Below are 15,503 nucleotides of genomic sequence, written 5' to 3' on the forward strand. Positions count from 1 at the left end.
TGGGTACTTGACACTGGACTTCTGGCATTTTGGCATTTCCTTCTCCCCAGTCTTCCTCCAGACTCTGGCACCTTGATTTCCGAATGACATGCAGAATTTGCTTTCATCCGAAAAAAGTACTTTGGACCACTGAGCAACAGTCCAGTGCTGCTTCTCTGTAGCCCAGGTCTGGGGAATGCGGCACCTGTAGTCCATTTCCTGCACACGCCTGTGGACGGTGGCTCTGGATGTTTCTACTCCAGACTCAGTCCACTGCTTCCGCAGGTCCCCCAAGGTCTGGAATCGGCCCTTCTCCACAATCTTCCTCAGGGTCCGGTCACCTCTTCTCGTTGTGCAGCGTTTTCTGCCACACTTTTTCCTTCCCACAGACTTCCCACTGAGGTGCCTTGATACAGCACTCTGGGAACAGCCTATTCGTTCAGAAATTTCTTTCTGTGTCTTACCCTCTTGCTTGAGGGTGTCAATAGTGGCCTTCTGGACAGCAGTCAGGTCGGCAGTCTTACCCATGATTGGGGTTTTGAGTGATGAACCAGGCTGGGAGTTTTAAAGGCCTCAGGAATCTTTTGCAGGTGTTTAGAGTTAACTCGTTGATTCAGATGATTAGGTTCATAGCTCGTTTAGAGACCCTTTTAATGATATGCTAATTTTGTGAGATAGGAATTTTGGGTTTTCATGAGCTGTATGCCAAAATCATCCGTATTAAGACAATAAAAGACCTGAAATATTTCAGTTAGTGTGCAATGAATTTAAAATATATGAATGTTAAATTTTCATCATGACATTATGGAAAATAATGAACCTTATCACAATATGCTAATTTTTTGAGAAGGACCTGTACAACAATAGTTTTTCAGCTTTTCCTTAATACATTTTTAATTTTGACACATGAACGCTGGGTGCTCAACAACAACCTTGAATTAACCAATGCTGCAGGTCTACTAAGATTTACCAACTCACGGTTTAAACAGGATTCTTCCTTGTTGACAAAGATAACTTCCTCCAAAATCCTTATTATAAAGTTTGTGGCCTACCTACCTGCTATTCATCAGCAATAACTGACAGCTGTACTATTTAAACGCAATTAATGCTGACATCAGATGTTGAGGACATACTTTTGTTATAACATCCAAATGTGACACTTGTCTATTGCTCCTTGTACTGTAGTGTTGCTCTTAAGAGCTTTGCTGAGCAATTGTCAAATAGTGACCCTTTGAGCTTGTTAGAGTTCAGAATGCCAGCGTTGTTAAAAGATATATACATCAGCTTTTTCTCCCATGAGAGATAATCATGGAGGCTAAGTTGGATAAAGCTTCAGTGGGTGAAGTTATGACTCCTGAAATATGCATATAAAACACTGCATGCAACAACAAATGAACCAAATGAAAATACCTGGACTGCCGCTAGAAAGCCCTCACACCAAAGCTGGAGTTGGTGACAAGTTAGGAATTCAGCACATACCAGGGAAGTGGACCCATTACACTCTGGCATGAAAGAGGAAAGCATTTCACACACAGCCGTACAGGAAGTTGGTGTGCAGCTCATCACATCTGCTGCTGATTGAGTCGCTGGAGTGTCTGTTTTTAAATAGAGTGGCAGCAAATTTAAGGAGGACACACAGACAGCCAGGCACAGGTGGAACTGTGGAGAGGGCTCCAAGTGGATGAAATGCAGACTCAACACATATACATTTGAGCTTGAGCCCAGTGCCTGACAGGGTTTTCCCTTTGGTATTAATACAGGAGACTTAAGCTGTGCACCCGAGCTGCTCCCTGCAGCCTTGGACCAAGGCTGACCCTGATTGTGGCTGAGAAAAACAATCTATCCCTCGGTCAGGTAATTAGGCTGTGTCAGTGGAGCCATGTGCGCTCAGCTGTTTGAACCAAGAGTCAGTAATGAGCCAGCCCCCCACCCTCTCACCCTCCGAACATTTATCCTTGGTTCTTTCACTGGAATAAAACTGACAGAGGAGGGAAGAGAAAAAGAGAGAAAGCAAGAAAGATCTGAACATAATGGAAAAAGTAAAGAACTGAAAAAAAAATTAGAAAAGGTTGGGGGAGGGGGCACTCTGATGTCCAAATGTAAGTGGTGCAGGTCAACATTCTATCACACCATCGTTCCCTCAGACTACCAGGAATCCACTGTGAACTTCGATCCCTGCAGTCAACAGATGATTACAGCTGAGGTGAAATAGGCCTTGTGTTAATCTTGTTTTCATTCTCAACTGGCCTCCATAACCAGCAAAATCCAGCTGAGTTGAGAATTGACTGCTAATAATACCGGGTCCTTTCTTGGTGAGGAAAAAATACTATTCTAGCTGCCTTGACAGAATATGCCAATACAAATTATCAACCGCATCCCAAGTGGAGAAAGAAAGGCGGGATTTTTCAACCTTTTTTCCTTCCTTCTCTTGTCATCGCTGCCATGTGTGGCTTTTTGCCATTTGAGCACAGCTGCACCAAGGCAGCAGCAGCCAAGATCATCTGCTGGCTGGAAAATTGGTGGCAGCGGAGCTAGCTATGGAGGCAGCCAAGCACTGAGTGAAGAGCGGAAATCCTCAAAAGTTGAGTGCATGTAGATTAGTCTGCATGAGGTTTTGGAATTTTTAAAGCAAAGGATGAAATGCTGAACCGTCTGAACAGTCCTGTTCATAGTACAATTTCCTAAAATTATAGTAACTGTTAAAAGCTCTCATCATGGCAAAGCTGGAGCAAGACAGCTTTGCCATGACAAATGTTGAATTGTTCTGACCTAGCAAAGAAAAAATTTAAAATAACACCTAAATTAAAATATAAGAATAAAATTAAGTTATTCATTTCACTAATCTTTTTCCATCAGTTAAACTTACACACATAGTGATAATTTTCAAGCTTGTATTTCAGCTCATTTTGATGGTTATGGCTCACAGATAATGAAGACCCAACATTCAGTGTAACAGCAAGTTAGAATTTTACATGAGAAAAATGGATATTGAATAAATAAATGTCAACATACTGAAATGTATGCTCATGTACTGTACAGTATATGCACTCAACTTCCAGTTGCGGTTTATCTTAATCATTGCATCAATTCAGAGTGGCATGGAGGTAATCGGCCTGTGGGGTAAAGTCGTTTTAGAAAAGTCTGGGTTGCTTTAACAGCGCCCCTTAGCTCGTCTATTTTTTTCTGCAAACTCTGGAATGGGCTTTGCTTCACAATGTTTGGTAATCTATGGTTATCCCTGTTGGTTGAGCATTTTTGTATACCACATGTTTTCATTACACTCAACCTTTCATTAATTTTTGGGTATGACACTCATGCAATAGCCAACTTCTTTGCAATGACCTTTTGTAACTTTCCTTCTTTGAGAAGGGGGTCAGTGAATGTCTGTTGGGCAACTGGAAAGTCAACAGTGGTCCCCAGGATTGTGCAGGCCACAACATGGTTGTTACATTTTTTTTAAATGTATATACTAATATTTTCTTAAGGTGTATTAAACATACGAATTATTTCACCGTTTGTAATGAACCTATATAATGAGTTTCAACTTTTTGAATGGAATAACTGACACAAATGAACTTTTTGATGATTTCTCATTTATGAAGACGCAAAATGCATCTTTCTAATTTCCATTTGTAAACTTCTGACCAGATTTTAACCAAAACCATGGTTAGGGTAGTAAATTTTACATGCTTCAATGTAGACTGCACACATCTCTTTAAGTTACTAGACCTACTCTCCTCAGGGTTGTGAGGACTGAAGCTTATCTTGGGGTTCACTCCAGACAGGCTGTCACACTACACAAGGCCAACACAAAGAGATAGAAAACTAAGAACATGAACACTTAGAGGGCAAATTAACTTTACAACATCAAGATGGTGTTCTAAAGCTGTTATGAAAGCAATACCAAGGTAAAGTTAATGCAGGAACAGAGAGAGAGAGAAGATCCTAACTCCAGACACAAAACCTACAGCAGAGATTCAAGACAGGAAATACTTGAGGTCTTTAACTACCAAACCTCCAGTTATTAAATGTACCCTTCTGTTTCATCTCAACATACACAACAAAACTTAACATGTTAAAAAGAGCCCACGTGAGACAGTCTGGGTGCTCTGTAATGAACTCCAGATCCTATGTTTGACATTCCCTGAAGAATATCTGTATAAAACACACACAGTATATGTTTGCCTCTGCTGCCAGAGCAGCACAGCAAACTCTCTCCACAAGGAACACAAGAGGGAATCTTGTGCCTTTGAGCACTATGTAACTTCCAGTTCTCAAGAGAGTGTGTGGGCTTTTGTCATTCTGAAGGATCTGATTTTAATGAAAGAAACCGACTTGATAAAAAAAATCTGCACCGTTTGTAGCCTGACGTCCTGAGGGGACGTTTCTCCCAGTGCGAGGAAGGCCTCAGCCTCGCCTGGAGGCTTTAAACAACTCACCCAGGTTCCGAGAGCCGCTAATTGCTTTTAGACACAAAGATGGAGAACACAAGTCAGTCTCTCCTGTCTTTGCCAGGCCATTTGGTTTGAACTAGACTGTGTACGAGCTGCTAAAAGCTTTTGATGGTCTTCCATAAACCATCTCTACAGGCACTTGTTGACATCACTGGTGGGAAAAGAAAATCTGTCTTCAGCTTTTCAAGCACAAAGAAGAAATGAACCCCCAGAGACTCCATTTATTTATACTGAAAACAGAGATGATGAGATTTACAACTTATGATGCCTTGTATTTACACCCCTGAACTTACTTTTCACATTATGTCATGTTACAACCACAAACTTAGTTTGATTTATTTAGGGTTTTATGTGATAGATCAACACAATTTAGCACATAATAGGAGTGAAAGGAAAATAAAAAATGTTTTTTCAGATTGTTTTACAAATAAATTTTACAAATAGAAATCTGGCAAGCATTGGTGTTCAGCCAGTGCTTTTCAGCTGTACTTACAGCTGCAAGGCTTTTGGGGTATGTCTCTACCAGCCTTAACCGTGAACCAAAAATAAATACCTCCAACTCAATCAGACAAAAAAATAGCATATCTGAACATCAATTTTCAAGTCATTGAACAGAATTTAAATTGGATTCAAGTTTGGTCTTTGACAGGCCCATTTTTTTCACATGCTTTGATCTAAACTTTTCTATTATAGTCAACCTGCATGTATAGAGTTGTTGTCCTGCTGGTAGGTGAACTTCCAATCCAATCTCAAGCTTTTTGGCAGCCTGTAAAAGCCTTTCTTCCCATAACGTCCTGTAGCTCCACCCACCTTTCCATCAGCTCTGACCAGATTCTTTGACGCTGCTGAAGAAAAGCATCACCACAACATGATGCTGCCACTACCATGCTTTACAGTAGGTGTGTTGTGTTCAGAGTAACGGGCAGAGTTAGTTAGAGCCACTTTTACCAAAAGCTTACTGAGTCTCATACATGGCTTGTAGCAGCTGGGACTTCTTTTGGCTTCTTTAAATCTAACAGATTCTTCTGCACGTGCTGTGGATATCTGCAGCTCTTCCGGACTTACTTTGGCTGCCTCTCTGATAAGTGCTCTCCTTGCCCCGTCTGTCAGTTTAACAGGACAGCCATGCTTTGGTAGATTTTCTTGTGCCATTCTCTTTCCATGTTCGTATAATGAATACAACAGTACTCCATGAAATCGTCAAACCTTTAAATATTGTTTCATAACCCAACCCTGCTTAAAAGCTCTCTACAACTTTATCCCTGATCTGTCTGCTTTTTCTTGGTCTACATTGTTCAGCAATGTTCTCTAAAACACCTCTGAGGTCTCCGAACCTCTGAGGCCTTCACAGAACAGCAGAGAAACAACAGAAAAATTAGGTGACCTATGAAGGCAATTGGTTGCATTACATTCTTTTCAGCACACCACTTTTCAGGTTTTTATTTGTAAAAAAAACCTAAAGTTTGTTTTATTTTTCTTCCACTTCACTGTTGTGCTTTACTTTGTGTTGGTTTGTGGTTGAAACGTTGCAAACTGTGGATACGTTCCCATTTTCAAAACACTGTTTGAACTACAACATGAGACATCCTTAGCATATGTTGTTTAATCTGTGGACAGCCTGGCAGCTGTAGAATGTCATCTTTGTTTGTCAGTTAAGTCTGACCACAGATGTCACCATGTTTACAGGAACTGGCTCTTCAGTAAACCAACACACCTTCCTATCACTAGGCAGATAAGTTGCTGAGGATCGCATCCTCCAATGAAACAGACAAATGAAGAGTTACAGTCAGGGTGTGGTCATTGGAATTTGCCCTTGAGGAAGAGGTCAGTAGCTTACTGCTGAGATGACCTCTGACCTCAGATCAGTCAGGCTCCTTGAAAACCAAGCAATGAGAGGTCAGCACTCCTGCAGAGCTCTGAGTCATGGACTCTCTTTAAGGCTTCATCAACTCCAAGAATCATAGTGTGGGCAGCATCATGTTGTGGGGATGTTGTTCCTTTGTAGGGAAAGAGAATTAACTATTTGCAATGAAAGATGGTTCACTATAATTGACTAAGGTGCTCTGAATACAAAGGCCATAACATCAACTTTTCACCCCCAGTTATTCATTTCACTAATCTTTTTCCATCAGTTAAACTATCAGTTGTAGTTGGTTTGAAAATGAAAACTAGCCATTTAGGAGATTTCAAAATGGATGCAAATGTATGCTAATGTTAAAGTGGCGTGTTCTTCAAAAGTCTGTATTGAGGTGTTTTGTATCAGACATCATGAACTGCAGATAAACTATGCTTTAAATATAAACTACTTTTATTATTTTCCGCATTACCTGAAGGTGAATCTGAAGATACGTACCTGCTTTGGCTGAGGCAGAAAGTTATTGACTCTAGAGATGCTCCACATCCCATCGAGGTACTGCTGTGCCTGGATGGTGACCGTGCTCAGGGATCCAGTAAGCTGCCCTCCTGCCACTGTCACCTGCACACTGGTCTTGGACCCCGAAGAGGCAGACGGGCTCTGGGCCCATCCTGGTGCTTTGTGCCGTTCCCCCAAAGACAGGACAGAGCGGGCCACAGGCTGGCCTTTCACTGACTGCTTGGCATGAACACTGGGGGAAGGCTTTTGCTGAACGGATGTAGTGGGCAATGCTGACATGTCTGAGCTAAAGGGGAGGATAGGAGAGTGGAGCGCCTGCAAAGCCTCCTTTCTCAGCTGGTGAAGAGGCGTGGAGCACACCTGGCAACAGTCAGGCTCATGATTCCCAGGTTTTTGGAGCTGATCAAACAGGAAGGTTGCATATCCAGGGTCCTGCAGCAAAAAAAACATTTACAAATAAAGCAGATGAAGAAGGTCTGCATCCAACTTAAAGCTGCTCATATGTTTCACAAAGCAGGGTTCATGTAACAGTGTTTGTTGAAGATTAGGAATGCACAACGAAATCATCTGGAGACTGGAATCAGCCAATTTTCAGCTTGATTGGCGATGACCCACGAGAGGGCGGTTTACACAAAAATCTAATTTTTTTCCAATCAACTAATTCAGCTTTATTGTCATTCTTCCCCATACAAAGCATGTAGTTGTATGAAATTGTGTTTGGTCTAAACTCAATGTGCTTGTCACATGTAAATCTGAATAAACTGAATAATATTAATGGCTTTTAATATACACATAAAAAACAGTAAATAATAAAAATAACAGTAACAAATAGGGCACAAATAGATGGCCTGAAATCACCTAAGCAGCAGTTAAGAGGATATAAAATTGAAAAAGAGACAGCAGCTTTGGAATAGACTAAGTTACATATTTTGTCAACTTAGAACAAAAGAGCAAATACACAGTCAACATGCAATACCTAAGCGCTACATTGTTCAGGTACAACAACCCTTTTTGGAGCAGATGTCACTGGGTAAAAAAGACTCAAAGTTATCTATTTTCAGTCAATTCAGTTGGTTCAAAAATTAGGTCAAACAAAGCACAGGTATGTAAGAAGTTATGGTGAGACGGGTCTGTGGCTCAGCTCAGACCGTGAGAGAGAGTCTTTCAGCAAATAACAGGAAGGCTAAACAGAGTGCATCAAAGTTGCTCTGTTTTATCCTTTGATTCATCAACCTCTGTCATGGCAGAGTGGCTGTTACATTCAACAAGGTGCATGCTTTGTCAAAGTGTACCGTGAACACACCACACCCAAGCCCTACCAGGTCACAGTCAACGATACTCTTTCTTGTGAGAGTTGAAGGGAAAAAGACTTAATCTCAACTATTCTCATGTCTTTCAAAATTAAGTCAGAGACTTTCAGCAGGTAACAGGAAGGCTGAACATAGTGCAGCCAAGTTTCCCCCGTTTTATCCTTTTTAGCTTTCAACCTGTCATTTTTTATGACAATGTTGGAAGTTATTTTTGAAATCTTAGAGGAGGGGTCTGCATTCTTCAGGTAATAAACTTGTACACTTCTGTTTGAGAAATGCTAACCTTGCTAACCGTGCCTGATGTAAGATGCTAAAAACAATTTGTTATCACTTTTGTCCATGCTTTACAAAACCCGAAGACTGGAAATCTGCACAAGGTAAATCGGATGGAAAGTTTTAGGGAAGACCAAATTCATCATGAAGACAGTAAAATATACTTTCAAATACTTTGTGAAGTTTTACAAAGAAGAAGTCAGGAAGACTTAGTACTGCTTTCAGAGATGGGGTCCTTTGTCTCTAAGAAGGCTCCCCAGGGTATCCATCTCTGCTTGAAGGAGTGATAAAAGAAAATGACAGCTGAGGGGACTGCAGTGCCCAAAGCTATATAATTTACATATTATGGGTCTCCCAGCATAAAAACATATGAAAAGCCTCAAAATAACTAAAAATAACTAACTCCACAAGTAAGCAGGAGACATACAGAGTGATCATTGAATTATTCAAAACATAGGTAAGGAGGGAATATAACTTTGAGTCTACTTTAGGGAAATAAGCACACATACACACCATCAGACATGAATGGTCTCTTAAGAGGCATAAAGTGGCACTATAGGCTGCTGCCCTGAGAAGTCATGGCCTAAGAGAGGAGCTCACAGCCCACACATAAATGTTTATGAGACCTTTGCTCCGCAGAAGCTCTGTGGTGATCAGGAGGAGAGAAGCAGTGGGGAAAAACAACAATCTACTGCTCTAATGCAGTGCCACTTAATACAGCTAACACAACAGTTGCAGGGAGCAAAGAGGCTTGCCGAGGGACTCTAAATCAGCTCCGAGTGAAGGCAGCTCAATACGCAGACAGTCCTGCAAACACCAGCCTTATGAGACATAATGGACACATATCAGCTATGCTTTTCGCTCCTGCTTAATTGATCTTTAAAGGGTAGCCACTGCAAAGAATAATCGTGCATGAAGTCCTGACTAGTCAGGCCTAATGTTAACTAAGTGGCTCAAGTTAATTATTTACTAAGTTGCCTACTTTACATGTGAACAATCGTGGACAGGGTGAAAACAACAAAGAAATGTTCCATTTATTCTCACTATGAATGGCTTAGCAACTGTCCATGGGATTAGCAAGAGCAGTCTAGTCTCAAACGGACATTAATGCTTCAGTATTACAGTCTTGTTGAGGAATTTAAATGTAAGAAGCTAAAAGTTAAGCTTGAAACAGGAAAAGGAGCTTAATAAGTTGGTCCTAAATCCACACCGTTGCTTAGAAGTTTAAATGCATTATGACCATGAATATTATATTCATTTGTGGCTTCTAAAGCCTGTTCTTTTTACGTTTAAATTTACTGAGGAATTTCTTTATCCCACACAATGCCAAAAAGACACCTACAGATTAATATATACTTAAAACCACACATTTATTTATATACATTTCCTACAACAAGTAGCAGGGAAACAGAGCAGTCTTTGCAGCCATCAGAAAGGAAAGCTTTTCTCACAATTCTGGCCATATAGTTAATCATTAAAATTATTTAGTTTCCAGCCACTGACCGAGCTTTTAAACATAGTCCTTAAGGATTTTTATAGGATAGGTTTCATGCCAGCCTCCTTTTTCATCCCTGAACCAGCTTGGATCACTATTGATATGAAAATCTAAGTTTCTTTTATCTAGGCTAAACTCCCCTTCAGGGGAAAGAAAACTGGTTATAATGTTCAAGAACAACCCAGAAACAATCCAAAAATGCAATATTTTTCCAGACATTGATATTATTATTGCAATAATAAACAAGATCTAATTAGTTCAGTGTTTGTTCTTTCTGGCATTTGTGTGGTTTCTAGATTTTCTTTGTGGTTTTTAAATGATTGCATGGAATTTTTAAGTGAACTTAAGGTCACAGCTTCATGCAGCCTCAGCTTCATTGCTCAGTGGGAACTGTCAAGCATGGTCGTGGTACCATTATGCTGAGGATTTGTTTCGCCGTGTTCATACCAAGTTGATGGAATAACGGATTTTTTTAACCTCAAATCAACAGTTCGATTGTTGAAATTTGGACAAATTTGGGTTTTCCGACAGGACAAGAATCCCAAACACACATCAGAGTTGGCTTTTGAATGGGTATAACTGCCCAACATTTAGCTCTCACCTAAATTGTCGTACTATGCTTAGAAGCTGCATGTGTCGGGAAACCAAATGCATCTTCAAGAGCCCAAAATAAATTGACATTCATACCTATGAAGTGTATGTAAAGCACTGTATTTTTAACTCAGACAGGGTATCTAAACACAAACAGGACAGGTCCACTAACAGAAGATGAAACAATTTATTACAAAACAGAATGCAATGTGATACTGACTCATAGAAAACACCACTGGGAGCTATTTTTGCAGTTTGGCCTCGCTTCATGTGCAGGTTTCCTTATGCAGGAAATTAAAGGAAAGTCACAACTAATAAGCACCACCCCTTCACCCTTTACCCTCCACTCCTTTACCCACTCAGGGGACTGGTAGATAAAATTAATGCCCGTCTTCCTCTTCATGCTTTGTTAGGCATTGATTTAGGGGAGCAGTAAAAACACAAATCTGAGCCCATCTGTTATTCAGTTTGGCTCCTGGAGGTTAGAGAGCAGGCCTTCTCCAGTAAAGCTGTCCATAAGCTTTATGCCCAGTGGTGTGAAAAAAGGGTCACGGCCGCAAGGCAGGATAGGTGGCACAGATTATGAGGATGACGATGATGTTGAGTCGAATGATGTGATTTAACTGAAGGCCACAGGGGAGAAGAGGTGAAGAAAAGTGATATAGGACATCAAGATTGGTACATATTTCACACAGCAGTACTAGGGACCAGGAAATGCTGGTCTGGTTATAGAAATATCTCAAGTGCCAAAGTGCTGTGAAAACGTATTTCTCCCTTCAAAAATTCTTCCTGTTTTTGCCTTTTTGTCACACTTATATGTTTCAGATCAAACAAATATTAATTCCAGACAAAAGAAAAAAATGGTATCCAAACCAACTTGGACCTACCTATAACGGTAATTGCTGGCCGTGGACACTTGGTGTCAACAACTCCCATCAAGTGTTTATGTTGATCAGTCTTTTAAATTGCTGTGGAGGAATTTTGGTCCACCCTTCTTGAATTGTTTTAATTCAGCCACAGTGGATGGGTTTTGGGCATGAAAGGCCTATTTAAAGTGATTTAAGTTCAAACTTTGACTAAGCCACTTTGAAACCTTAATTATTGTTTGTTTGTTTGTTTGTTTGTTTGTGTGTTTGTTTGTGTGTTTGTGTGTTTGTTTGTTTGTTTGTTTGTTTGTTTGTTTGTTTGTTTGTTTGTTTGTTTGTTTGTTTGTTTGTTTGTTTGTTTGTTTGTTTGTTGTGACCCATTCAAAGCTGGGCTTGCTGGTGTGCTTTGGATCATTTTCCTACAGATTTTCTGAAACAGAATTCAATCAATTTCAACAACTCTGTGTTAGTTTTGTGCCAAATGTAACAGGCTGAGCAAATTTCAAAAAGTTATGTGTCGTCAGTCCACAGAAGATTTTAAGAAAAGTCTTGTCATCAAGACATTTTTTGGCAAATTTGAAACTGGCTTTTTCTCCTTTTTGGTCAGCAGTATTTTTCACATCTATGTGAGCTGTTTTGAAGAGCTCACATAGATTTCATTTTTGCCCAGTCTCTTTCTACTTGTTAAATCATGAATACTGAACTTAAATGAGGCAAAGTTAGGTGTCCAGGGTTTTAGATATTGTTCTGGGGTCATTTGTGACCTCTTGGATGAGTCATCAAAGTGCTCTTGGAGTAATTTTGGTAGAGCAGCCACTCCTGGGAATGTTCACCAGGGTTCCATTTTTTCCCCATTTGTGGATAACGGCTAACTGTTTTTCACCGGAGTCATATGAAATTGCTTAGAGACCCTTTTCAGATTGATAGATGTCAGTAACTTTATTTCTCAGTTGTTCTTGACTTTCTTTGGATTTGGGCATGAGATGTTGCCTATTTCATGTTATCAGACTGGTTCTGTTTAAATAGTTTGCGGATTTTAAAGGTCTTGTAGTAATCAGGCCGGGTTGTGGCTATTAAAACTCAAACATTTTTCATGGTTTAACAGGGGGTGTTTACTTTTTCACATAGATGTAGGTTGATATGGATGGCTCTTAAACTTTAATTAATTAAATCAGAAAATGTTTTTCTCAGGTTCTTTTTGTAGGATAATAAAATGCTTCTACCTTAGCCAGAATCATAAACACTTTATTCATATGTTGTTTCTGTCCTACTCCAGCTAAATGCTTGAGAGCTTATGCACAAGAGTAAAGTAGAAGCATGAAGCATATGATGCATGAGTGCACAAGCCCCGAAGCTATATTGTTTCTTTTATTATCGGTTTGATATATTACTGACAGGTGCAAGTGGGTGTGAAGGGTAGTATAGCTTCAGAGAAGTATGTAATGCACAGTTCGGCAGTCCAAAGGTTCAAAGCATTCTCCGTGAAAGGCATGGAACCACTGCAGGTCTCCCCGGTCATTGTTAATGTGGGAACTGGTTTTGGTTTTCCAACTTGTGGTCTCTAAGCATGGAGAGTGTTAAACTGCAGCTTAGGAGGGTAGGGAGAGGCCAGAGGAGGCAGGCTTGGGTTGTGGCCCTTGCCTGGAGGCTTGTGGAGGGTTGTGTTGGTTTACTGCCTGTCAGTGCTGATCTTTATTAAACTCTGGGGACAAATGCAGTCAGATGCTGAGGCCTTATTATGGAAACGAGCTGCACTGAGCACTGTGGAGAGAGAAACCCAGCCAGTGGAGTGAACCCTTCACGGCCCTTGGAGACTGGAGTTTGTCTTCGTCCCTAACACTAACTGTGATGAAGACCAGGGTGGCGGCAGCAGTAAGAGAAACGACCCACCGAGCAGACTGTCTCTGTGGGTTGATGGAGAGTGTCATCACAGACAGGCCATGCCCGGAGGCTAATGGAAACAAGTTCGGCCGTAACCACTTATGGAAGAGAGCACAGGGAGAAAGATGTGCGTGATTTCTCTTCCGTGTGTCCTTGGTGGGCAAACAGAACTAAAATCACACCGCATTTACCTCATCTCATCACTGCACCATTTCCCTAAACAGGCAAGGCAAAGACTCACCATCAAACTGTTTCTACATTCAGAGTTTGCTGTAGCACTGATGTGGAGCGCCTGGCCAGATACAACCAGCTGATCTAAATCAAGGGAAGGTCACAGCGATTTGAAATGCATGAGGCTCCTCGAATACCGGGACACTTTTAGGCACGCTCGATTGAAAGTAAAACACTGTGGGATACCATATTATCTATTCCAGTTGAGCTCGACAGATATTTTCCTAGCATGAAAGCTCCCTGTGACCCTTTGCAGCAATGGAAGAAAGAGAAATGAAATAAAATTGTTTCAATCTGCAGACAGTGGGAAGGAATTTTAGAAAATTTTGAGATTTATCTGGTCAATGGGTTTCTGTGATTTATGGTGCCCTCCAAAAGCATTCATACCCCTTCATACATGTCACATTTTGTCACATTACAACCACAAACCTCAAGGTAATAACTGAAACAATGATTTTTGGTGTTACAGCAACACAAAGTAGTAAAAAATAATATTAAAATGATACTTGGATTTCAAGATTTGTTTAGAAAACCTGAAAAGTGTTACATGTATTTGTATTCAGCCCCCCTGACAAAATACCTTGTAGAACCAGCTTTTAATATCTGCAAGTCTTCGGGGTATGTCTCTAAGCACTTTGCGCATCTAGAGATGGAAATGTTTACCCATTCTTCAGTAAAACTGATCAAGCTCCACCAGTGTGGATGGAGAGAATCTGTGAATTTTAAATTTCAAGTCTTGTAACAGATTGTCATTTGGATTTAGGTCTGAATTTTGACTTGGCTATTCTAACAAAGGGACATGTTTGATCAAAACCATGCCATTGTGGTTAAGGCTGGATGCCTGAGGTTGCTGACCTGCTGGAAGGTGAACCTCTGTCCATGTCTTTCACAGCCTCTAATTGGTTTTCTTCCAAGATCTTCCTGTATTTAGCTCCATTCATATTCCTGAAACTCTGACCAGCTTCCCAGTACCTGCTGAAGAGCATTCTCACAGCATGATGCTGCCACCACTATGTTTTACCATAGTTTGTTCAGTGTTAGCATACTGCAATACAGAGTTTTGCAGGGAAGCTAAAACATTTAATTTTGTTCTCCTATGACCAGAGCATCTTCTTTTCAATGTTTGTGTTGTCCCATACATCAACAACTCTCTAAGTTACTTGGGATTTACTTGGGATTTGTAAATCAACAGCTATGGGATCTTTAGATCATTTATGGAAAATAACAACAATGGCAAACCATATTATTGCAATACAAGTCCAATATTAAATTTCTGGTATTTTGTGGGTGAAACCTGTATGTTTTTTCCTTCTACTTCATAATTGCACTACCTTGCGCTGGTCTGTCCTATAATCTCCATCCATCCATTCAATGCCAATAAAATGACAAAATGTAAAAATGTTTAAGGGGTGTGAATACTTTAGCAAGGACCTATATGTGTTCTGAGTTGAAAATAAGGCATTCTCTGCTGTTTGGTTCATTCTATGTTAATTGAAGGCACTCATTCAGTTGAAGAAGAACCCTTTTTAGCTCCCATTTTAGATCTAATTGCTCAGTCACTCATAGCCCCCTTCCTCTTCCTCTCAGGATTCCTTTTTATTGTTCTACCGGTACGGAAACATTCCTGAAAATGAGTAAGTACAACACCACGTTGCTTTATATCTTTTTCTCTCACTAGTGCCAGTCCTGTTTACACATCACAGTTCCTAAGTACTTCCTACTGACTGCATGTCTTGTAAAATCAAGACCACACAGAAACTCCCAAGCATAGTACCCTTTCAGCTTCAGATTTTCCCTTCCCTTCCTGCTGAATGGAAGAACATTATCTGTTTACTTGACCTGAGACACGTTGACCTAAAACGCACAGACCCTAAATAGATTGGCCCTCCAATAAACCACAGGAGCCCCACATCCAGGACCCAGGGTGAGGGCAAGAGCATGAAGCTGACTTGTTTTCCCACAGGTAGCTTGGCTTACTCTGACAGTCATGTTGGAGAAAAATGAGCACAGCTGCTAGCCTTGCCCCAGGTGAACACAGGGAATTAAGGC

The 15,503-nt window shown here is 40.6% G+C and overlaps 1 protein-coding gene across 1 annotated transcript in view; it reads right to left on the reverse strand.

Moving 5' to 3' along the window:
• The window catches only part of kif26ab (kinesin family member 26Ab), a 99,902-nt gene that overhangs the window by 48,858 nt on the left and 35,541 nt on the right, over window positions 1-15,503 (reverse strand). The window contains exon 3 of the mRNA XM_047345374.1: window positions 6,787-7,239. Coding sequence (XP_047201330.1) covers window positions 6,787-7,239 — 453 coding nt within the window. The remainder of the gene's footprint in view (window positions 1-6,786; window positions 7,240-15,503) is intronic.

Source organism: Girardinichthys multiradiatus, chromosome 19 (genome assembly GCF_021462225.1).
Source record: "Girardinichthys multiradiatus isolate DD_20200921_A chromosome 19, DD_fGirMul_XY1, whole genome shotgun sequence".
Lineage (NCBI taxonomy): Eukaryota > Metazoa > Chordata > Actinopteri > Cyprinodontiformes > Goodeidae > Girardinichthys > Girardinichthys multiradiatus.